The following is a 24,304-nucleotide window of genomic DNA, read 5'->3' on the forward strand; positions in this document are numbered from 1 at the left end:
ACCCAAGATCCAAGTTAGTGATTGACATGAAAGCGGGTCCCAGAGTTTTCTCTATTGGCAAGGCAAGTCTGGGGGAGTTTGGAAATGGAGCAGCACTAGGTAGAGCCTGGTTGAGAGAAGATGCCTCCAAGGCAGGCACCAGATACCCCCCAACACCATTGTCTTGTGTGTCTTTGCTCTGTGTGACAGCCTCCCTTGGCTCCACAGGCTATAAGTTCCAGTTTGGCCACACCTATGGGACTCTCACCCATGATGCTCTGGGCCTCAGAAACTTCCAGAAGCAGCTCCAATCCTACTTTCCCCAACGTCAGGCATACTGCTGAAGGGGGTGGGGAGAGATGTCTGAGGATGGGGGAGGAGCAGGGACAGAGGCTGAGCACCTTTTTTATTAATATGCATAAATAAATAAATAAATAAACATTGGCCTGGGCCCTCCCCCATATGGCCAGGGTGTTGGCAGCAGCCTATTTACAGCTGGGGGGGCCTGGGAGGGGCCAGCCCCAATACTGTTACTCCCCCCTCTCCATAGCACTGACCAGCCCAGAGTACCCCCATAGCACTCCTGGGCCCCTCCACAACCCCTCTTTTTGTACCCTAGTCTCACAGCTGGGCATCTCCCAGCCAGAAGATGGGGGCAGGAGTTGAAGAAGTCCTGGCATCCCAGGGCCTAGTCTTCTTCCTTCCTTGGGGGTGGGGGTGGGTAGTGGGTGGCGGGTGGTCTGGGCCAAGGTCATTAGGACAGATTATGAGGGATTAATGAATACAGAGCATATAGGGAGGGCAGGCATGGGTAAACAGACACGGCCCTTCAGCTCCCAATGGATTTGGGGGGGAGCCAAATCTGTGCCCCATCCTGGGCTCTGAGTCCCTAGGGAAAAGTGAAGGTGCCTGGAAGGCTCCAGCATGCACAAGGATCTCAGTCTTGGATGCCCCTGGGGGTAGGGGTTGGGGTGGGGGTTGGTGTCACATAGGCCAGGGGCACCAGGCCAGTGTCGGAACCTCTGCCACACCTAAGCCAATCACCCCCAGCTGGTCCCAGCACCCGCAGGATGTCCCCCTTGCAGAAGCTCAGTTGCCCAGGCCCTGTGGCCAAGTGGTGGCAGAGTGCTTGCACCTCACTGGGAAGAGAAAGAAACAGAAGTCAAATCCACTTCAGCCAATGGCCTTATATCCTGCCCCACTCCCATCTCCTTCCCTGCTCACCAGGGCAAATCAGGGGACAGGTCCAGGGGAGGTGGTTCTTCAGGGCCTTCCCTGGACTCCGACTCTCGGCGGGCGCCCACCGTCTGTGCCACCAGCTGGAACACGGACTTGTCCAGGCTCAGCCAATCTGAGGGCAGCCTGTGGGAGGGTGGACAGGAGAACAGATGGGGCCTTACGTCCTCCCCCAAGTACTGCCCTTTGTCTTAGCACCTGTATTTCTCCATCACTGACCAACTTTATGCCTGGGCAACAATACCCTTGGAATCATTAGGACTCTGACTATACCCAAGGTGCCCTCAACCTCCACTCTATGCTTTCTCTTGCCCCATCCCTTCCCCTTGTATCCTGTGACTGTTCTCACCTATTGAGTGGCCGGGCCTCTCGCTGGGTCTTCCGGGAGCCAAACAGGTGTCCCCACTTGATACCTCCAGTGGTAGACTCCTGCGTCCCCTCCTCACTGCCTCCTTGCGGGGCTGTAGGCCCTTCCCTCTCCCGGCTTCGCCTTAGCTCAGCTAGCACAGAGTCTGGGGGGCTCCCCATCCAGAAAGGCCAGCCTCTGTCTCGGCTGGGGGCTTCCTCAGCAGTGGGACAGGCTTCAGCCCCTTCTACTACACCTTCTCGGGGGGGTGGGGCCTGGGAGCCCCCTGCACCCTTCTTTTTTTCACCACTCCGGGGGAATCTGGAGCTCTCACCAGAGCCATCAATGTAGACTTGGGAACTCTGCATGAGCTGGTACCACCAGCCAGCCTGCCCATTTCGTGCCCGCCCACCCTGTCCTGTGCCTGCTTGTGCCTCCGCTACAGTCACCACGGCCTTCTCTTCCTCTTCACCCCCTGCTGGGGCACCCACTCCTTTCACCCGCTCCCCTGGGGCTGCCCCATCTGTGCCCCCATGGCCCTCCTGTTCCCGGGTGCGTGCCAGCTGCAGAGTGGAGTGGGCTGAGAGAAGCAGTCCCTGCGACACTCGGAGCAGCTCCTTCTGCTGCTGCTGCTGCCGGCCATTCTGGAGGAGCCGATGTTGGAACAGCAGGTCCAGGTTGAAGGGCAGCAGGGCCAGAGGCTGCAGCAATAGCAGCAGCTCTTCAAACAGTCCTGGGCACACAGTGTGAGCTGCACTCAGGAAACCCCATGGCTGGTAATGGGCTTGGATGATATCTGCAAACAGGGTAGCAAGATGAAGAGGAAGCACTGGTACATGGCTGAACAGGAGACTTTTGAGAACAACTTCCCCCACAGGCCTTGGGTCCTTCCTTATCCCCTAATTGGTTGTGTTGAGAACAGGCCAGCACTGGTTCAGGAGAGTCATAGCTTAGCTTAGAGTCTTGGGCTATTTCTTTCCCAGCTGGGTTGGGGTTGGAGAACATGGAACAGCTCATTGCTGAGGGCTGCCTGGTGATAAACACAGACGAAGGGAGCCAGTACTTCATTCTAACCAGCCTCTAAAAAGGCTATGGTGGGGCAGCTAGGTGGTGCAGTGGATAGAACACCGGCCTTGGAGTCAGGAGGACCTGAGTTCAAATTCGGCCTCAGACACATGACACTTACTAGCTGTGTGACCCTGGGCAAGTTGCTTAACCCCAATTACCTCTCTCTCTCTCTCTCACACATACACACACACACACACACACACACACACACACACACACACACACACACACACACACACACACAAAGGCTATGGTGCAGGGTTCAGGAAATCTATAGGCTTAGGCCAAAGTTTGAGGTTGGAGGGCATGTTTGGGGAAGGGGAAGGGGGTCCAAGGGGAAGTTGTGGGTGTTACCTTCATGGTTGTAGAGATGATTGAACCAGAACTCCAGGGAACGAATGCTGAAGGGAGATGAGAACAGAAGTCTGAGCCCTGAGCTTGGATGCTACACTTTGTAGTTGTAGAGTAAAAGGACAGGCTTTTTCTGGATGGTGTACAAGTAATTCATGTGAATAAATAAATGATGGTGCCCACCATTGGGCCACATCGTCCAAAGCCCAGGAACCAGCATGGAAACATGTTAAGTTTTGAGGAGGGTAGTACTAGCCTTAACAGCTGGCTGGTGAACTGGATAATTGGGTAAACTAAACAGGACAGACAGTGTAGGACTTCCAAGGGTTAGCAGGAGCCATAGAGATCTCCATGACTGGGTGAAGAGGAATATTTATCTTTTCTGGGCCAAGAGATAAGGAGGGGCCAGCACAACTACAGATTAGGAGAACCTTGCAGTCCAGGACCAGAAATGATGGCTTAAGGGGTCTGTATCTGGGGAAAAGATCCAATAGGTTCTAGGTAGGGCTTGAGTTTATATTATTTAGCTTTATCTACATAGTGTACTCCAACTCTCTTTTTGGACTTTTTTTGTCTTGCCTTAGTCCTTTTTAAACATTCAAACTGGTTTTGTGGGTTTGTAAACTGGAGATTTTTTTGTTAGGGAAGGCACATGTGTATGAGGGAAAGAAAGAGGGCTAGTGTGTCAGAGAGAGGCTGCAAGATAAGAACCCTGGCACTGAGTGTGCCTTGTGTTTCTGCCCAGGAATTTTCAGTTTATATTCAGGAGCAGTAGGGTTGCAGGGGCAGGGTGGGCTGGGTTCACAAACTCAGGTGTAGGTATGTGATCATGTACTCACTTGAGAAGGCCAAGAATGAAGGCATTGAAGCGCATGGTATGACTGGTGAGCTCTGGGAACTGGCTGACCTTGTTGTAGAGGCCATGTAGAACCTTGGTGGATGGGCCTGAAGGGATTCCAGAGGAAGGAGGTGTCTGGTCTCAAAAGTACTCAAAAGTATGGTGCCTCCCTAGTCTTCCCATTTCTAATAATCTCTTTGTGCCTTCCCCTGCCTCTCCCTCCCTCCCCTTTTATCAATCTCTCCCTCAAGCTCCTCCCCATCCCATCCCATACCAAGTTGTGTGGAAGCTTCCACCACACTCCAGGGCATATTTTTGCGCTGCCCGATGATGACATCCAGCACGAAAGCCTTGAGTCCATCTCCCAGAACAGCCTGAACAGCTGGACATAGATACTTCAGCACTAGGTGACCCACATTGGGGCTTACAGAGCTATTTCCCAGCTTGGCCTGAGGAATAGGAGTGAGGAGAGGTGAAGATATGGGGGCCCAGGAAATATGGCTGGTCTCTCCCATAGCCCCTTCTAATTATCTCCCTTAAGGTTAGTCTTCATAGTTTCTCCCCTGCCATTGCCCCAAACCATCATTCCTTCCCAAATCATCCTTCCCCCATATATTTGAGGGCTGAACCTGAAGGAAAGCATGCTGAAAATAGGGCATCTCAGCATGGAACATTTCACCTCTCCCCAATCAGAAAGGTCAGGATATAATCGTCCCTATTCGTTTTTTCCTTACCTTAACCCCAGGATCCCTGCTTGTGCCAAAATGTGCCACAATGAGGTCCACGGCCATGTTAACATCCTTCACTAGTCCTGGAGAACAGACAAAGTGACTGTGCCGATGGAGACAGTGACTCTGCTCCCAATATTGTCCACGGGTAGTGATAGTATAAAGACCTCATAAGGAGTGAGCACAAGGACCAGGATGGGAAGGGTCCCTGAAGCTCTGGTGTTTCTAGTCATTCTAAACTGCAGAGAATATTAGCTTTAGTGTATGCATATATACATACAATTAAACAAGCAGCGTTTTTTTTTTTTTTCTGCTCCCTCTCCCTACTCCAGATTTTAATGCACCAGGCTTGTCAACCTTGGGGGTTTGTGGAGAGACAAGAATCTCTTGGGTTTAGGGTGGGAGTGGGGTGTGGTACTGACAGCAATGCCTCTGGCCCTAGTCGGGAATGGGTTCCCACCTTTCTTCTGCAGCAGGTCAATGGAGATGGCTTCTGTGTTGCCATCTGGGGACAGACAGAACTCAGCTGGTGGTTTCTCAGCCAAGGAGAAGGGGTCAGAGAAGAAGTCAGTATGATTCAATGGCAACTGCTTCACTGCTTGACCTGGAGGGTAGAAGAGACAACCAAGCAACCCTGGGTTAACTTTGTGATCCCAGCCCTGATGCTGACCCTGACCTCATGAACTCCCCGGACTTTCTTGGCTTAGCCCTGTGGCTCATCCCCTGGGGATTTTATCATTTGGCATTTGTGCCCCTGGGACTGGCTTGCTGGCCTCACTCCAGCCTCCTTCTCTCAAGCCTTCAGCTGCAGAAGTCCACACATTCCTCTCTTCTCATTGGTGCACGTACCATTTAGGCGGCAATGCAGGTGGCCTGCAGCACTGAGGGGCCCAGGGAATTCAAAAATGGGATTTTTCCGGGCCAGTCGAGTCTCTTGTGGCCTCCGGTCCAGGCTTCCCCCAAGACCCGGTGGCCCTAGTGGATTCTTCCGCCTATATTCTCGCCACTTGAGAGCTTGCGGGGATAGGTGGTTGGCTGTAACATGGTAGAAGAAGGGAGACAGAGAAGAAAAGTTAACTCCAGGTTACCAGCATTTTCCACCCACTGGATTGCTTGTCCCATGAGCCCTATGGGGTGCTAGGGTAGGAGGAAGCATTCCTAATGGGGGGAGAAGGCCCCACACACTCTTTGATATCTGACCAGATGGAGTCTGGGCCCTGGGAAGATGTTCCTCAAGGGACCATCCAAGTGGAGGACAAAGATCTATTGTCCATTTCCTAGGAAGGATGGGAGTTGTCCCCATAGGGTATGTTGGGTTTGTTTCTAAATGAGTATGGGTATTGCTGGGAGAGGTTGGAGAGACATCCTTAGTACCATTACTAAGCCGGGATGCAATGTTGCCCTCACCACCTCCCCGGGCAAGGCTCTCGGCTCGGCTCAGGCTAGGTCCTGTGGGACCCAGGTGGGACAGGTTGCCTGCCCCATGGAGCCGGTACTCAGAGAGCAGTGGGCTGGGCTCTGGTGGTAGCCTCTCTGGGGCTTCCAGCTGGTGGGCGGGGCCAGGCATCAGGGCCTGCCGGACAGGGATCAGGTTGGCTGCGGCAGGGCAGGAGTGGCTTCGTGGTGGAGGGCCATCCACAGTGTGCTCTGGGGGAGAACCGGAGGCAGAGGAAGAGTCGGTACTGGGCCCAAAGGGGCCTGAACTGCGGATGGGAGAATAGCTTCCCAGAGGGGATGGCCGAGAGGTGTCTGGGTCGGGTGCAGCCTTTCTGGTGCTTTCTTCAGGGTGGGAAGCAGCTCCATCCGCTGTTCGGGGAGCAGGAGCAGGAGGCTGTGCTGAGGGGCCCAGGGCAGAGCCCTGGGAGGTGGAGGCCAGCAGGGCAAGTGGCTGTGAGCGGTTGCTGCCAGAGAGCCCGTAGAGTTGGGAGAGGCTGTGTAGGGCCCTCGCCTTGGGCAGCTGTTTAGGGAAATGGTGCTGGAACACAAAAGGCTGGATGGGCAGGGTGGTTGGTCGCTGTTCCTTGCTGTAGCGAAGGATGGGTCGATTTTCAGCACTGCCCCCTGTAGAGAGAGGGGAAAGGAATCAAAGAAATAGAAAAATGAGACAGACGAGAGAGGAAAAAAAACGGTGAGGCAAGGATGGACAATGAAACCTAATGGGAGATAGTAGTATCACCAGGCCCTGAAGAGAGAAATGGGGGGAATGATATTGATAACTGGCATGAGACACTTGATGATTCCTTTCTTCTTGAAATTGCTCTCTTGGCTTCCATTATACCATCTCCTTCTTAACTCCTCCAACTGCTCTTTCTCTGTGTTTTTTGCCTCCTCCTTCCCCCTAAATGTAGGTTTACCACAAAAATCAGTCATCACTTTTCTTTTTTCCTGCTCTTCAGTGTCACCTCATCCCCACCCCCTGCTGAAGGCTTTGACTTTCCTCTCTGTGCATGTGACTTCCATATTTATAGCTCTGGTTCTTTTTTTTTTTTTTGGAAAAACCAAATAATTTATTGCATACAAGAAACACCTTTAAAACTATAGAATATATACTGTGACAATATGTAACATTGAGGCCTCAGATATGTTATAGATATTAAGAAATAATATCATGAGAGCATCCTACTCTGAAGTCCTTGGTCTCACTATAATCATTTCCAGGGAAGGAGCGTGATTCCCTGAAACTAAGAGATAATTAGTTTGGGGTTTATTATTACCAAAGCAAAGGGTAAAAAGTGGCCATGTCTCTGTTTATTTTAGCTGAGATATATCTCTTTGTTCACCTTTGACCAGACTTATGATCATGACTTTCAATGTAGATCCTTTCTTTGCTATATTCTAGAGATTGGGCATGCCCCAAAAGTCCAGTGGAAGGCACATTGGTAGCACACATTCAGATGATAGATAAATGGAGAATTAGAAATATATTTAAGAGCTTAGCATCAGTATTGAATTAAGTTTAGAAACTTTAAACATTGAGTTGCATATGTATAAATGTATATAAGATCTTGATCAAAGTAGTTTCCAGGGGCATCTAGGTGGTGCAGTGGATAGAGCAACGGCCCTGGAGTCAGGAGTACCTGAGTTCAAATCCGGCCTCAGACACTTAACACTTACTAGCTGTGTGACCCTGGGCAAGTCACTTAACCCCACTTGCCTCACTTAAAAAAAAAAAAAGTAGTTTCCAGATCATTCAAATGAGCTTCATAAAACTCTATGTACATAGTCACCTACATGCACAAAGACACACGCAGATATATAATGTGTTTAGGATTAAATGCAATCACTATTTCATTTGTAGAAATTAATGTCAGTGCCAAAATGAAATGTTTAGAATACTTTTGTATGAATAGATATTTCCTTAAAGGAATAAATGAATTAATACAATAGTTACTGAGTGTGTCCAGGTAACAAAGTTGTTCTATTAACTAAGTTTCTCAAGAAAATGAATGATTTCAAAGGAGGCTTAAAATTCCATCAAAAATAGTATGGTTCGTAGTCCAAGATTTGTTAGATAGTCCTGAAAAAAAAAAGACCACTGACATTTCACCAAGAGACAATAATAGACATGGATCTCATTCTACATCTCTGTTGTGTTAGAGAATGTTTGCAGCTTGCAGGACAAAAAGGAATTCTGCTTAGGACAAAAGCAAGCAGAAAAGGCCAAATTTTTTCTCATTTGAAGTTCCAAGAGCACATATGCCAGAGTTTGACAGTGAGATCAAATCTAACCTTTCATTTAATTTCCTGAAAATGAAAATGAAAGCCTCAAAGATAGCTCTGGTTCCGACTTTTCTCTTGAGATATATTTCTGTCTAGATATTCCATCTTTCCCTCAAACTCAACACATTTAAGACCAAACTCATTCTAGTTTCTCCAAAACAGGTTTTCCTTTCTTCCCATTCTTTTTTCCAAAGGGACTAACATTATCCTAGTCTCCCACACTCAATCTGGAGTTCTAGGATTGAGTTTTAAGGGACCTGAGAGCTTATCTAATTTAACCCCTCATATATATAAAAAACACATTCTTGACAGTTGCTTAAATAATTTTATCAAAGGACTCCCAACTTCACAGGGCAGCCCATTTTTCAACAGTGATAATTAGGAAGTTCTTCTTTGTGCAAAGGAGAGGAGATTTATTTGGTTATTCTTCCATCTCAGGATGAACACTTTTCTGATTGACTCAGAAGAGAGCAATGTCATTGAACAACAACGAAGAATCATGAACCCAGGTGGCCCTTAAAAGATGTCCTATCAATTTGAGGCATTTTAGGCAAGAGTTAGCAGTTGGGGAAAGTCCCTGAGAAGGAAGTGTGCAGGGGGTTCAGAGAGGTGATATCTCCCTTCTCTGTTGCTCCATTGGTTATAACATCTAATAGTGAGAGTAACTCACATAGGAAGAGGCACCCCCCCCCCGCCATTGCTTGCACATATATAACCTATATTATATTGCTTTCTGTCCTGGGAAGGAGGGAGGGAAGGGAGGATGGGAGAAAAATTTGGAACTGAAAATCCTATGAAAACAAATGTTGAAAACTATCCTTATATGTAACTGGAAAATAATAAAATACTGAAAAAAAAAAGAGGCACCCCCATCCAGCAGTTGGAAAGTCAGTTCAAGAGTTTGAGATACAGTTGACGGAACAAAGATATACTCTGTAGACAGACACATATGAGGAGCTGGCAGTCACTTGTGGCCAGAAGCAACTTCAAGGAACAGGATCTCTGGAAGCAGAGAATAGAGCAGAAAGAGCTAGCTCTGGCAATCACAAGTTGAACTATGAAGAATGAACCACAGGAACCCACCTAATCAACCCCACTCAACAGAGATGCTGAAGAGAAAAGAGTCCTATAATTGTGATTTTCTTCAGCCATGTATGTCTCATTACTATCATATGATAAATTTGAGCCCACTCTTCCATAGATGCTATTTTTGTGAGTGTGAGACCGAGGTTTTGAGTGTAGGGGTAGGGAATGTTTTTTATCTACTATTTTTAACATCTTACTAAATGATTTTGGCAAAAACCAATTGTGAATACTGAATGCCTATTACTGGGAAGCACATTGGTGGGAGCTCATGAGTTATTGTAGTAGAAGTGCAGATCCAAAGACTATTCCCTGGAATCTGGGAGACCCAACCCACTAATGCATATATAAGTTGGGGGAGTATCTCAGAGAAGGTTTTATACTTGGAAAAAAATCACAATGAATCTATCCAGCTGTTATATGCTTTCAAGAAGCCTAAACCCTTTTTTATAAGACAGCCTTCAAATTTTTGAAAACTACTCATGTCTTCAACAAGTTTTCTTTAGTTCCTTCAACTGTTCCTTGAAGAATATAGTTTCCAGATATTGCACTAACCTGGTTGCTTTCTTATGGTTTGATTTTGTGATTAATCCCTTAAAAACATACTTCCCAGAATTTATTCCAGTCATGATCCTACCAGTGCAGTATAGAAGACCTACTAACTTTCAGGATTCTAAATTTCCTTATTTATTATGTTCCTATTAAATGTAGTCTCGAGTTGTCAGCTTTTTTTTATCTAGTAGCCGCATCATAGTTATTTAACATGAGTTGCTGTTGATCTATTTTCCCCTGCCCTTTCCTTGTGTAATCTATAAAATCTGAAGGCAGGATTCACCACCATGTTAGATCCGGTTCACCCTGTGGCGTGCTGTGGCTCATGAAACTATCTCTGATTTCTCTAGATGATAAGTTTCACCTTCCTCAAGTTTTTCTCGGACTCTGGATCTGTCATTTGCTCCTGTCACTATCTTTTCTTAGGTACATTTGTGCCATTTTCACATTTGATAAGCACACCATCCACCTTTCCTTCCAAGCTGATAAAAATGCTGAATAAGGTAAAGGAAAGATCTCTGAGGCATTCCACTAGACATGACCCTCCATTAATCAGCCATTTTTGTTGACAGTCATTCAACCAGTTAAAACATCGTCTTTTAGCTCTCTTGAAATGGCTTATTATTGCCTGCTAAGTAGAGTCCAAACTCCTTATACTGGCTTTCAGATCTTTTACAATCTGGGGCCACTGTACTTTTTCAGCCCCCCCCCCCCCAATACTAATCCTCTCTATAATATAGTTGACTCTGTGCTTTAGCTCCCTATGTCTAGAATATTTTTTCTCTCTACCACTTCCGCCTGTTGAGTTTTCCCATCCATTTTTTTTGGGGGGGACGGGGCAATGAGGAGTTAAGTAACTTGCCCAGGGTCACACAGCTGGTAAGTATCAAGTATCTGAGGCCGAATTTAAACTCAGGTCTTCCTGAATCCAGGGCTGGTGCTTTATCCACTGGGCTACCTACCTAGCCCTCTCCCATCCATTTTTTAAAGCTCAATTAAAATTCTCCTTCATTAAGCTTTCTTTAATGATCTCTTTGATGTCTCCAGTTGATCAATGGCCTCCCCAACCTGCCTCCCCTTCTATGTATTTGTCACCTACTAATTTGTATTACTGGTATTGTTACGTATCATATCAAATTACTAGATGGTAAACTTATTTAAACTTTGTATTTCTGCATATAATAGGTACTTAATTTGTGTTGAACTAAATTGAAATACACCAGATTATACCATTCATTATTCAATAATAATTCCAATGCCTTGAATTTAAGATATACTCATAATAGTAAAAGACATAAGTCTAACAACTTTAACAAAAAGATGAGATGAAATGAAATTAATTTGGCATGACCTGATGAACCAAATGTTAAATTCCAGTAATCACTGCTTCATTTCTGAAATGCTGAACACCTTTTTGTTTCATAATTAGTTTTATGAACTGATCCGGAGTTTCTAGAATCCACTATTTTCTTTGTTTTGAAAATTGAAACTACATTTAATTGTTTGCAGTCTTCTTTATACCTTTTCCAGTCTTCATAATTCCTGGGTGTTGGTAATCACATCAGTACCTTCTTTTAGCACCCCAGGGTTATCATTCATTTGGGCCTGATGACTTGAATTCATTTAAAAGAGTTAAGTCTTTGCTACTATCTATCTCTGCACCTGTTTTGAGCATCAATTATTTCATAATCATAATTTGTTTCCACTCTTTCTAGTTTGAAGACCATTCTCTTAGGTAGAAGATACTCAAGGAGGCTAGGAGTGGAATTACTCTCTGTTAAGGGTTAAGACTTCATAATCTGCTCTAAGCTGTTGGGTCCAGCCTTTTCTTTTCTTTCTGAACACAGATTCATACATAAACTTAAAGGAAACATGTCAAAAAGATATTTATGATGCTACGGTATGGATCTGACTATCCAGTGTTCCCTTCCTTGTCTCTAGAAATTCTAAAATGATATGCTTACTTTCCTCTAAGTTTTCTAACTCTTTTACTTTACAAACCATTTCTTCTATTGTAGGAACCAGAGTTCCTTTCATTGTTTTCTTAACTTTCTGAGAGATGCCATTGTCAGTAAGGCAGCTGAAGAATTAAACAGATTTTCTACTCTTAGAGAGGCAATGTGGTATAATGGAATTTCAGTAGGAAGAGACCAGAGTTTGAATCCCTGGTCCAATTACAACTTCTCTCTAAATGGAGGTTTTCTCATCTACAGAATGGGGAGAATTAAATATCTGTGGTATTTACTTCATAGAATTGTTGTAAGGATCAAATGAGAGAATATATTTAATGTGTTACATAAATGTCAGTTACTATTTTAGCAAAATGAGACTGTGACAGAACAACACTCCTCTTTGAGTAGAAACTGACAATTTTTGTTACCATACGTATAAAGCAATTTAGGTATAAACATCTGAGTTCAGCCTCTAGAAATACCTGACATCTCATTACAGAATTTAATGTCACATGAAAACAACTTGTAAATTCCAAACCACTATCAAACATAGAGAACTGTATTGTTATTGTTATTATATTATTTTATTATTAATACTACTAGGGAAGTAGGCAGAATTGGTCATCTGAACTTGATCTCTCATACTCATGATATATCATTTATGTGCCCTGCAGATGAACTGAGAGCTGGAAGAAACAGGCACTCAGTGGGAGGTCTAAATGGGAATACCAAAAAAACTTGAAATTACAGTAGTTTTCTATGACCCGTGATTATAAAACAATGTAAAGTCAGAGCCATACCAGGGCTCAAATTCAGAGTGAAGACTAGAAAACAGGTTCTGGAAGGGACTACTACACATGGCAGGGGTCCCAATTCAAATTCCTTTTGATCTTGAAGCCTGTAAGCAGGTACTGTCTTTGCTTTTTCTCTGTAACACCAGTACTTAGCATAGTGCCTGGCACAATATATAGTATGCACTTGATACTTATTACTAATTAATTTAATAAAAACAAATTCTTTTATTAATACTTCTGCCAGGGGCAGCTAGGTGGCGCAGTGGATAAGTGCTGGCCCTGGATTCAGGAGTACCTGAGTTCAAATCCGGCCTCAGACACTTAACACTTACTAGCTGTGTGACCCTGGGCAAGTCACTTAACCCCAACTGCCTCACTAAAAAAAAAAAAAAATACTTCTGCCATCTCCCAGACACCATTTCAAAACCTTGATAACACTCACATATCCCTCCCCTTTACCTATTATCATCCCCTATTAGAATATAAGCTTCTTAAGGACAAGGACTGTGTTGCTGGCTTTTATTGTATCCCCAGAACTTAATATAGGGCCTGGCACATACTAAACACTTAACACGTGCTTTATTTTCTTATATCTCTATCTCTTTAAACACTCATGAATCATCCCCCCCCCCTTTTTTTTGCAGGGCAATGAGGGTTAAGTGACTTGCCTAGGGTTACACAGCTAGTAAGTGTCAAGTATCTGAGGCTAGATTTGAACTCAGGCCCTCCTGAATCCAGGGTTGATGCTTTATCCACTTTACCACCTAGCTGCTCGAATCATCCCTTTTAATAACGCCTAAGTGGAACCTGGTAAGGCCTTTCTGACTCTTTTAAGTCTTTACAAGGTGTTAATCCATTGACAAAATTAACTTCTTATTAAAATTAGTTTAGCTCTTTGATAAAGGATAAACCCATCTGGCACTATGTGCTCCCACTATCCCTTTAACAACATAGCAAGGATGATAGGGTCATGGTTAGTTATAGTCTGAGCTTCAGACTTGGCCTTTTAAAGGAGAGCTAGAGAGACAGCTGGGGAGAATCAGAGTGAGAAATGTACAGAGCAGAAGGCAAAACTGGCACAAACTCAGTTCTGCATTTTGGACTTAGAAGATGACTTTTTTTGCCTTTACAGTATTTATTCATATTAAATCTCATCTTGTTTGTTATTCCAACTTTCTAGCCTGTCATTTAACATATTAGTTGATTTTCCTGGCTTTGCATCTTCTGCAAATTTTGTGAGCAAGCTATTTATGCTTTTATTCAAGTAACTGACAATAATGTTACATGACACAGGGTCAAGGATGTTCAACTACAGACGGTCTTTAGGCTGGTCCAAATCCACCTATTTATGCTATCAGCCAGCCCTAGAAGGAAAAGAAATCTGCACATCTCTAAACTATCTCTAGGCAATCACGTGGTCTCAGATAGCCTGTTAAGTAGAGGCCGCTGGAAGACACTGAGAAGTTCCTAGGCCAGGCTGGAGACTGCAGAAACTTGGAACTGGTAGAATGGAGAAGTAGTGGTGAAGTGATAAATAAATTTTTGGAAAAGAAAAGAATTCTTAGATCAAAACTTTTGGAACCAGAAGAAAAGTTCTGAGATAACACAATTCTTAGGCCAGGCTGGGAGACACAGGGTTGAGGTCCTCCACAAGAAGAACCCACTTAAGGTTTTTTTTTTGCAAGGCAATGAAGGTTAAGTGACTTGCTCAGGAACACACAGCTTGTAAGTGTCAAGTGTCTGAGGTCATATTTGAACTCAGGTCCTCCTGAATCCAGGACCAGTGCTTTATCCACTGTGCCACCTAGCTGCCCCCTTCCAGACCTCTTTTAAAGGCCAACTAGGGCATACATAGCTCAGGTGTATGGCTAGCCATAACTCCATCATCAACCCTAATATGGCCTTAAGTGGGGGGTGGTTTAAAGGAAGGCAAGTTTATACCTTATCAAAGAGCTAAATTTGTTAATAAAGACTTAGCTTTGCCAAGGAATGTAAAGGAGACACAATAGGGGATTCAGAAAGATCTTAGTAGAATGCTAATACATTTCTTCTACAATGTGTTCTAGAATTCTATCAGGAATAGAAGTTTGCAGACTTTATCCTCTTCTCTGGACCTTTGGAACCTCTTCTGTTTTCCAACATTGTTCAAAATCATCAAAAGCATTTCATCAGTCATATATGAAGCTGCTAGATGGTACAGTGAAGATGCTGGGCCTGGTATCAGGAAGAGCTGGGTTCAAATCCAGCCTCAGACACTTACTAGCTATGTGACCCTGGGCAAGTGATCCAGCCTCTTTGTGCTTCAATTTTCTCAACTGTAACATGGCGATGATAATAGCACCTACCTCACAGGGTTGTTGTGAGGGTTAAATTAAAAACCTATCCTTTTACCTGCCCTTGCTTTCATCTTCTATCTATCTTATCTATTTTAAGTATATACTGGTTGATGAATTCTCTAAGCACCCACACACTGGTATCTTTAGACAAGCCTGCTCTCCTTTTCAACTCCATTGAACTGTTTTTGTCTTCAGAATTTCATTATTGAGAGCTTTTCATTCCTCCTGGGCTAACTTGCACTGTGGACTTTTAGTCCATAGCATCCTAACTATCCTTCCCCTGAACCTTTATGGAAATACAATCTCCCAGAATTTAGGGTGCGTGTTTGACTTCCTCTCATTCTGTCGCAAATGCTGTGATGCAGGGGCTAATTTCCCCCTAAAGTTTTTTTCTTTTCCTCTTTCTTTCTTTCTTTCTTTCTTTCTTTCTTTCTTTCTTTCTTTCTTTCTTTCTTTCTTTCTTTCTTTCTTTCTTTCTTTCTTTCTTCTTTCTTTCTTTCTTTCTTTCTTTCTTTCTTTCTTTCTTTCTTTCTTTCTTTCTTTCTTTCTTTCTTTCTTTCTTTCTTTCTTTCTTTCTTTCTTTCTTTCTTTCTTTCTTTCTTTCTTTCTTTCCCAGGGCAATGAGGGTTGGTGCTTTATCACTGTGCCACTTAGCTGCCCCCCCCCCAAAGTTTTCATAACATCTACTTCAATAAGTTCTTCCTTGCTGGTGAGAATCAGGTTCAGAATAGCAGTTCCTCTTATTGATTCCTGCAACTTTTGAAGTATGAAATGATCATTAAGACAAGCAAGGAAATGATTTCCTCTTCTTTTGGCAGGAAAAAAAAAAAGTCACACTAAATTTTCTGGGTAACGGAACCACCCTTCCTCTCCCATTACTATAATATAATGCCTCTATTCCAGGTCTGCAATGTTTCTAGAACTGGTCTATTTTTCTTTTCTGTTCTAATATTTTCCAATGACAATAACATTTCTATTTCTGCCTCCATTATTCTTCACTCAAATGATTTCCCTTATGGTTCCTGAATTTTTTTCACAAGAATTCATCTTATCTAATGCTATTCTACTTTCCTCTTACACTTTTTTTTTTTTTGGTGAGGCAATTGGGGTTAAGTGACTTGCCCAGGGTCACACTGCTAGTAAGTGTCAAGTGTCTGAGGCTAGATTTGAACTCAGGGACTCCTGAATCCAGGGCCAGTGCTCTATCCACTGTGCCACCTAGCTACCCTCTTACACTTAAAAAAAAAACTATTTTGAATACAGCATACACTCACAGAGTCACATTTGGTCCTTAACTGAATCTCATATTAGGCTGAATTTGTTTCCTCTCATTGAGATCACTAATTTATCTTTTTTCACTCATATTTTGTACATTTGTGTATTGTTATCTTAGACCACAGGCTTGATTACTTTCTCATTTGCACTGTATTTCCTACAAACTCTTGGGTGTCTCCACAATTGTTATATTGTAGCCACTCTAGAGTATCTAGCTTGATGGATATACATAACTAGTTTTCTCCCTCCTTTTTCCAGTTTAAAAAGCCCCTTTGATTAGTTAGATTCAAAGACTCTGGCCAGATATAATAATCTTAGTCCTTGTATGCATACTTCCTCCCTGGTCAAAAGCTTATTATTTTAAATTGTGGCCTACAAATTCAAATCCTATTCTCCGACACCAATTTCTTAACTAGTTGTTTAAATCCCAAATCACCTTTTCCCTTATGAAGTCCTTGTCTTCTATGATTATGTAGATCATAACCCTACCTGCACCCATAAAGTCTTCAGTTTCTTGCCCAAGACTTCGTGATCTTTAGCACTGCTTCCTATATTCCTTCTGGCAGCACCATTTAAACCTACATCAATCACCAGAAGTGGGAAGTGGTCAGATGATTAGACAAGTCTTGGGAGATTTTCCCTTACATCTTGAATACACAGTGAAAGAAAACACTGGATCCTTTTATTGTTATTAACAGGTAGCCATGGAGCTGCCTCATTTCCCCTTTTCAGGGAGTTACCAGTCACCTCTGCTTGTTTCTTCTCACTCTTTATAGATGATCTAACAGTACCATTGGATCCCTATCATCATGCCTTGGAGGACAGGTAGCTGCTTTGTCCTTTTTCTTTGGAAAGAGGTTTATGTTTACTACTTAACTTCCAGTCTTCAGTGGGACTTCCCTTTCTCTTCTGTGTCATATTTTTCCATTCTCTAATTTTCTGACATAGGTCAATGTTACCTTCTCCTCTTCAGATCCTTTTCTGTGGAGAATGGAGAAGAGTTCTTCAAGCCCTTTTCCTCCTCTCTTCTAAGAGGGAGACCAATTTATACTTTGGGCCAAGAAATTACTTGGTTGTGGAAGACAAACATACTGAATACAAGTCATTGAAAAATTCTCCCTGTTCTTCATACTTTGTGTATATGTATATATCTTTAAGGAGGCAGCTAGATGGCACAGTGGATAAAGTGCTGGGCCTAGAATCAGGAATACCTGAGTTCAAATCTGGTCTTAGACACTTACTAGCTGTGTGACCCTGGGAAAGTCACTTAACCTGTTTGCCTTAATCCACTGGAGAAGGAAATGGCAAATCACTACACTATCTTTGCCAAGAAAAAGCCCATAGACAGCCCATAGAAGCCCATGGTTCATGAAGTCACATATATATCTATATGTATAGATATATATGTGCCTTAGGGCAAATGTTTTATGGATTTTTAAATCTCCTTAACTTTTTTTGTTTTGTTTTGTTTTGTTTTAGTGAGGCAATTGGGGTTAAGTGACTTGCCCAAGGTCACACAGCTAGTAAGTGTTATGTGTCTGAGGCCGGATTTGAACTCAGGTACTCCTGATTCCAGGGCCGGTGCTCTATCCACTGCGCCACCTAGCTGCCCCTAAATCTCCTTAACTTTTAAGACATAGTTTTGGGCAGCAGCGCAGCTTTAGAGTCTGGGAAACGGTTGCTTTAGAGGGGTGTGGGAGTAGCTCCAAGGATCAGGGTGGCTCTTTGGGGCCCAAGGCTTCAGGTCCATCCTAGGTCCCAGAGAGTCAAATAGTGATAGGAGGCTCTTGGGGCAATAGCTGCACTCACTGATCAAAGGAACCACTCCATGTGTGCCTCGTGGTCTGAATGCTAGACTTTTTAACTTGAGTGTCTTTCCATCATTTCAAACTTAGAAAGGTACTTAGTACCTCTGAGGCAATATGGAATAGCAAGAACAACTTTGGATTTGGATTCAAAGGATCTGCATTCAATCTCAGCTCTGCTACTTTCTACTTACATGACCCCTCTCAGACTCAGCTTCCTCATGTATGGGAGAGGTTTGGACTAACTGATGTCTGATGTCCCTTCCAGCTTTAGCTACTAAGACCATACGAATTCAAGATATCCAAAGTGAATCCTCTACATTTCCCCACAATTCCCATTAGCTCCATCTCTAGGCTCACTATCTATCAATAGCACTGCCATTCCACACAAATTATAAGTCTTACAACCACAGGCAAAGAGGTGGCACAGTGAATAAAACACTGGACTTGGAATCAGGAAGACCTGAGTTTAAATCCAGCCCATGGAACTTACTAGCTCTGTGAAGCTGGGCAAGTCACTTAACCTCTGTCTGCTTCAGTTTCCTTTTCTGTAAAATGGAGATCATGATAGCACCTATATCCTAAGGATATGATAAGGATAAAATGAGTTAGCATTTGTAAAGTGCTTTGCAAACCATAATGCACTTTATAAATGCCACATTATTATTAGACTTTACCTATGAAATGTATCAGGCCATCTTTACTTTATGCAGGGATTATTATATTAACGGTTTCCCTACCTCCATGATCTCCCTGCTCTAATCGGTCATTCTTCCATATAGATAATTGTCATTTGTGATAATATTGTGATTTGAAGAATTCAAAACCATTAAAAAATTCTACCATTAGAGCTTCCCTTTTTTTGTGTGTTAACAAGGACTTTAAAAAGGTAAATGCTGCTGGCTGAGCTAATATATCAAGTTATCATTCATTGATATGAATTTGTTTACTAATATAACACAGAATTTAGCTAGGTCTTGGGGATCCTCTAATCCAACTCCCTCATTATGCCAGTGTGTGTGTGTGAAACTGAGACCCATAGAGAAGCAGTCAGTTGTTAAGGTTGCACATCCATAAGAAGCTTTCCTCTAAACAACTAACTGAGGGACTAGGAGTTTAAATGGGGAGTTGGGAGAAGGGAAAGAATAATTTTGGAGTAGGGAGTGTTACTGGTGAGGGTGCCAAAGGGGTGTCTGGGGCAGCCAGATGGTTGGCTGCCTGACCAAAGGTAGCAAGAGGATAGGAAGCAGGAGAAGGAAAAAGAAAGGCAGTCAAACTATGAAGACAAACTTCACAATTTTGTACCATGACATTTCCTTTAATCCAAGTATTCTTTTTTTTTTTTAAGTGAGGCAATTGGGGTTAAGTGACTTGCCCCAATCCAAGTATTCTTAACCTGAGGTCTATAAATTTGTTTTAAAAAATATTTTGAGGGTCAGCTAGATGGCGCAGTGGATAGAGCACCGGCCCTGGAGTCAGGAGGACCTGAGTTCAAATCCGGCCTCAGACACTTGACACTTACTAGCTGTGTGACCCTGGGCAAGTCACTTAACCCCAATTGCCTCACTAAAAAAAAAATTTTTTTTGATAATTGTATTTTAATATAATTGGTTTCCTTTGTAATCATATGTCTTTTATTTTATGCACTTGAAAACATTATTCTGAAAAGGCTGAAGTCCAGTAGGCTTCAACAGGCAGCCAGAAGGGGTCCATGATGCAAGAAAGGTTAAGAACTCCAGCTCTAATCCAGACTGTGTATCAATGCTGAACTGGTTTCCCTAAGGCATTGCTTTCATCGTTGGCAGAGCCCTGCTTAAGTACCTATGCTGACTATCCATTACCTGCTCCATCATGTCTAAACTTCTCACCCTTGGGTTCAAAGTCCTCCATAATCTTATCCTACCTGTAAGCATCCCACATGATTTCATCAGCTTCCCAGTATGTGCCCTCCACTCTACTCCAGTCAGGTCAGGTCTCTTCAGTGTCTTGCTGAAGACTGCATGTCATGGTTATTTTCATCTCTGTACCTTTGCTCACATACCCTGAGCTGGGAATGCCCTCTACCCTGCCTCTCCAATCCCTATACTTCCCTCCCTCAAAGCCAAGCTCATGTCCCATCTTCTCTAGGAAGACTTTTCTGATTCCTCCACACCCATTTGTTTCTTCTTTGAATGCATTTGGAAACTTGATCATTTAATAAGGTGTTCTTATCTAATTGTCTCACATGTGTTGGTCTTATGTCCCTCACCAGAAAGTTGGCCCCTTGAGTATAGAAAGTGCATTTTATACATTTTACATTTCTCCCATAGCATCTCCTACCTCAGAATCCTTATAACACTTCTGAGTTGGAGTGTCCTCAAAGCTCTTTATTTCCCTAGAGTCAGCCATCTTTTCCCTCTACTCCAGAATCTATTCAGGGATTCCGCAGACACAGCCAGGAACGGTCCCCCAGTGTACTGGCATTTGGCATCCCAGCTCGCTGTGGCTCATCTAAGTTACCCAATCCTTACCGTCAGCTCTAGCTCTTATATCCCTCTGTGCATGGCTGCTGGCTGGGATTGCTGGGAAAGGAGGACTTGGTTCCATCAAGAGAGTCAGGGGTGCCTGCCCAGCAGCTCCGAAGCTGGTGGGCTGCACCTCGCTAGACTGGGGGCCCTGCTGGAGGCCATCCCTGCAGCCCTGGTCAGCTTGAGCTTCCAGGCTGCTGGGGTCCAGGCAGAGCCCAAGGGGAAGAGATGGTAGGCTGTGGCTACAGCGGGCACCTTCATCCAGTGGGCCTACTCCATCCCGATGAGCCTCAGGGATGGGTGAGAACTCTAGGGAAGAGTCACCAGTGCTCAACCGCAGGGGAGGCGAACCTGAGCCTCCACCTCTTTTTCGGCCCTTGGCCAGTTCAGCAAAGGAGGTGACCCGTTTGGGTGGGGAGCCAGGCCCAGCCAATGAGGAGGGTCCCTCACTCAGACGAACAGGGCAGCTCAGCATGCGCTCCAGGGAGCCCAGGCGGTTTGGGGGGCTTCGTTCCAGACTTCGGTCATAACTACGGGAACGCTGGCGCACACTGCTGAGGTTGGGAGGAGACACGTTGACGTATACCTGTCCCTCTATCAGATCTGGGTCCGTCCCAGATCCCATTTCTGGAGAACTCTTGGCCTTTTGCTCCTCTGTTTGGGCCTCTGGCTTTTGGAATAGGTAGTACTCAGTAGGCTGGCCTGAGACTGGGCCAGGACTGCCCTTGGTATGTTCCTCTGAGCAACTGGTGATGGAGGAGCCAGCGGGACTGGGAGAGGACTGGGAGGACAGGTCACAGGTGACAAGTTTGTAGTAGTTCTGTGTGGCCACCACAAGGCGGGCCTGGCTCTGGAAGCAGGCGGTGAGGTCAGCCGCAGCCGGGCAGGGCTCACAGTGTGGGCGGTAGGAGTTGCAGTTGGCATCTAGCTCAGGGGAGGAGGCGTGAGGACAGCCACAGCCCTCATCTCCACCCCCACTGTCAGGGTGATGGGACTCACAGGACATCTTAGACTCAGCTGGTGAGGGGTGCAGGTCTAGGTAGAACGCTCCAGGGTCTGAGTGGCTACAGAAGGAAGAGTCGCTGCAGGACAGGGGGCCAGAGTTGAGATTGGCACGGGAGTGACCGTGCATTTTGTTGTAGAGGGCACTGAAGGTGACCAATACACCATCCGAGCTGTTGCAGGAAGAATCGCTAACATAGCCCATGGACTGGTCAGCCACCTCTGATTGGCTGGATGTGCTGCTGCAACGACAGTGTCGGGATCCTGAGCCCGAGCAGCCACAGGCTCGAACACCTGGGTTCCTTGGGGACTCATCTAAGCTAAGTTTCCACTCCTGGTCGAAGGAAAAACCAGAGGTTTCACTGGCTCCAGGGCCACCCCCTTCATCCAGCTCCATGGTCTCTGCCTCCAGTTCAGGGGGACAGTGATGCCCATGGCTGCGTTTCTGTGCTTCTGAACTGCTCAAAGGCTCCTGCTCCTGTCCTTCTACCACTCCAGCTCGACTGTTTGTGGCTCCCCAGGGCTTCCCTGTTCTGGGGCCAAGTGGTGCTAGCTGGAAGGGGGGCTGCCCACTCCCATGTAGGTGAAAGGACTGTTGGGTCGAACTGTCACAATCTCCATATGGGTCTTCTGTTTCACCCTCCTTCATTAGGAAGGGGTTGTGCCGCTTGGGAACTCCAGGGCCTCGCCCATCCCGGTTCCTGCCTTTAGGACCATCCCCAGGCCCAACTGCACCCCCTGAGGCAGGGAGCACTCTACTGTAGAGCAGAGAGTCAGCCTGTGTCAGGTCTCTGTCAGGGTGGCCCAACTCAGGTGGGCAGAAGGGGTTGGTCCTTGTACTTCCATTGCCCGCACCTCCACCCCCACAGCATTGCCTGTCAGGGACCTGGCAATGCACCAGGGGAATATGGTGGACGATGAGGGTTTCTCCTGTTAGCTTGGGGGGACTATCCATTCTGGAAAGTTCGGCTGAGGGCATCAATGGCCCCAGATACTGCCCCCGGAGCCCTCTGGGGCAGGACACATCTCATCAGGAAAGCCTGGCACCTGGAGAGACAGAAAAAGAGAGAAAAAGAACCCAATGTCACCTTGCCAGAAGTGAGGGGCACACACTGCCTCCCACCATTGCTAGCATACTTCCTTATGTGTACCCAGGATACACAGAACCCTGCCCCATTCCTGGGGCAGAAGATCCTAGGATCCTAGGACCACGAGACTTAGAGAGCTGGAAGGGACCTGAGATCATCTGGTCTAATACTCTTATTTTACATATGAGGGAACTGAGACACAAAGATGGGAAGTGTCTAAGGTTACACAGGTAATAAGTTGCAGAGCCAAGATTTGAACGAATACCATTTAATTCCAAATGCAGTATGCTTTGTACTGTCGCCTGTGTTCTCTAAGTTCTAGCCTACATCCTAGAGCCTTCTTGACTAGGCTCCCTGAGCTCTGGCTTTAAAGCAAGAGTTTGAACTTGAGGCCTAAGGGGTCTGTAGATAGATACAGGGAATAAGAGGTGGAGTTCAGATTTGTACCCATGTTCTCTTATGCCATATCTAGTATTCTCTTGTACTGAGAGAATAAAACAAGTTCTGGGAGGACCTAGATTCAGTTTTTATGTGCTTTTTTGAAGATTAAGGCAAACTTATAGGCTTGATCTCCCTTGAGTTTCAATCTATAACAGATATTTTTAATATTCTTTGACTAGGAAACTTTTTCGATCTTTTGTTAGTTCCATAAACTGATCATTCTTTTACAACAGATATTATTGTCTCTAATAGGAAACCAAGTAATTACAGTGGAAAAGTTGACAATAAGAGTACCCTCAGAAATATTAACATCCCAGTTTTTAGAACTTAAACGCAATGTTTGAGAGACTAATAAAATCACTTATGTTGTATATAGTCTTTCAACATTTTTTCCCAGTCTTCAGGGTTTAGTGTGAATTCTATTGTAAGAAAATAAAACATAGACCTTTTAAAAATATTTTGATAACCATATTTCGATATAATTTTTTTGTAATTTCATGCATTTTATTTTATGTACTTAACAACTGTTTTGAGCAGGAATCTATAGACTTCATCAAACTGCCCAAGAGGTCCATGATACAGACATAGTTAAGAAGCCTGACTCTAGAGGCTTCTTGGTCATTGGCTCAACTATGCCATGGACAGGGTATTGGACTTGGACTCTGGAAGACCTGGCCTCTAATCCTGCCTCAGACTGTTACTTAGCTGTGGAACCTTGGCAAGTCACTTAGTCTCTCTCGGCCTCAGTTTCTTCCTCAGTAAAATGGGGGAACAACACCTACTTTGCAGGGTTGTTGTGAGGATCAAAACAGATAAGACATGTCAGATACTTTTGCAAACCTTAAAGTGCTATATAAATGTTAACTATTATTATCTGGTTCTACATTTTCCTATTCTGGCTGAGGCTGAAACTTCATCCCTACTGCTCCCCCAATTCCAGTTTTCCTGAATCTCCGAGCTCTCAGTCTCTACCTGTTCAAATAGTCTTCAACAGAATCTCTAAGTCAATTCACTGCTTACTCATTCCTCTCTCTCTTCCCTTGTTACTCCTATTTTCCTAACTTTCACTCCAGGATGCTTTTCTCATCACCTTTCTGTTCTGTCATTTGCTCTTTAATGCTACTACCTGCCAACTTTTTTTTAAAGCACAACTCTTGTGAATTTACAAACAAGAGCACATTTAGTCCCATGTAACACATTGCA

General features: G+C 44.6%; 2 protein-coding genes across 10 annotated transcripts in view; one reads left to right on the forward strand and one right to left on the reverse strand.

The window, feature by feature from the left end:
- The window catches only part of FAM166B (family with sequence similarity 166 member B), a 31,655-nt gene extending 16,889 nt beyond the window's left edge, over positions 1–14,766 (forward strand). For 2 of the 4 annotated variants that reach the window (XM_043979412.1, XM_043979414.1), the window contains exon 6: positions 208–341. In XM_043979412.1, the coding sequence (XP_043835347.1) occupies positions 208–323 (116 nt within the window). In that variant the 3' untranslated portion in view covers positions 324–341. Of the gene's footprint in view, positions 1–189; positions 342–14,713 lie in introns of those variants that run through there. The other 2 variants (XM_043979415.1, XM_043979413.1) reach the window with 2 other exon arrangements.
- Positions 367–24,304, reverse strand: part of RUSC2 (RUN and SH3 domain containing 2) — a 111,692-nt gene continuing 87,754 nt past the window's right edge. For 5 of the 6 annotated variants that reach the window (XM_043979409.1, XM_043979408.1, XM_043979407.1 and 2 more), the window contains 11 exons: positions 20,574–22,619; positions 5,921–6,607; positions 5,396–5,581; positions 5,007–5,150; positions 4,553–4,629; positions 4,093–4,267; positions 3,820–3,925; positions 2,984–3,030; positions 1,565–2,357; positions 1,204–1,341; positions 367–1,118 (listed from right to left, as the gene is read on the reverse strand). In XM_043979409.1, coding sequence (XP_043835344.1) covers positions 917–1,118; positions 1,204–1,341; positions 1,565–2,357; positions 2,984–3,030; positions 3,820–3,925; positions 4,093–4,267; positions 4,553–4,629; positions 5,007–5,150; positions 5,396–5,581; positions 5,921–6,607; positions 20,574–22,551 — 4,533 coding nt within the window. In that variant the 5' untranslated portion in view covers positions 22,552–22,619 and the 3' untranslated portion in view covers positions 367–916. The remainder of the gene's footprint in view (positions 1,119–1,203; positions 1,342–1,564; positions 2,358–2,983; positions 3,031–3,819; positions 3,926–4,092; positions 4,268–4,552; positions 4,630–5,006; positions 5,151–5,395; positions 5,582–5,920; positions 6,608–20,573; positions 22,620–24,304) is intronic. The other variant, XM_043979411.1, reaches the window with a different exon arrangement.

The sequence above is a fragment of the Dromiciops gliroides genome, chromosome 1 (genome assembly GCF_019393635.1).
Source record: "Dromiciops gliroides isolate mDroGli1 chromosome 1, mDroGli1.pri, whole genome shotgun sequence".
In the NCBI taxonomy this organism is placed as follows: Eukaryota; Metazoa; Chordata; class Mammalia; order Microbiotheria; family Microbiotheriidae; genus Dromiciops; species Dromiciops gliroides.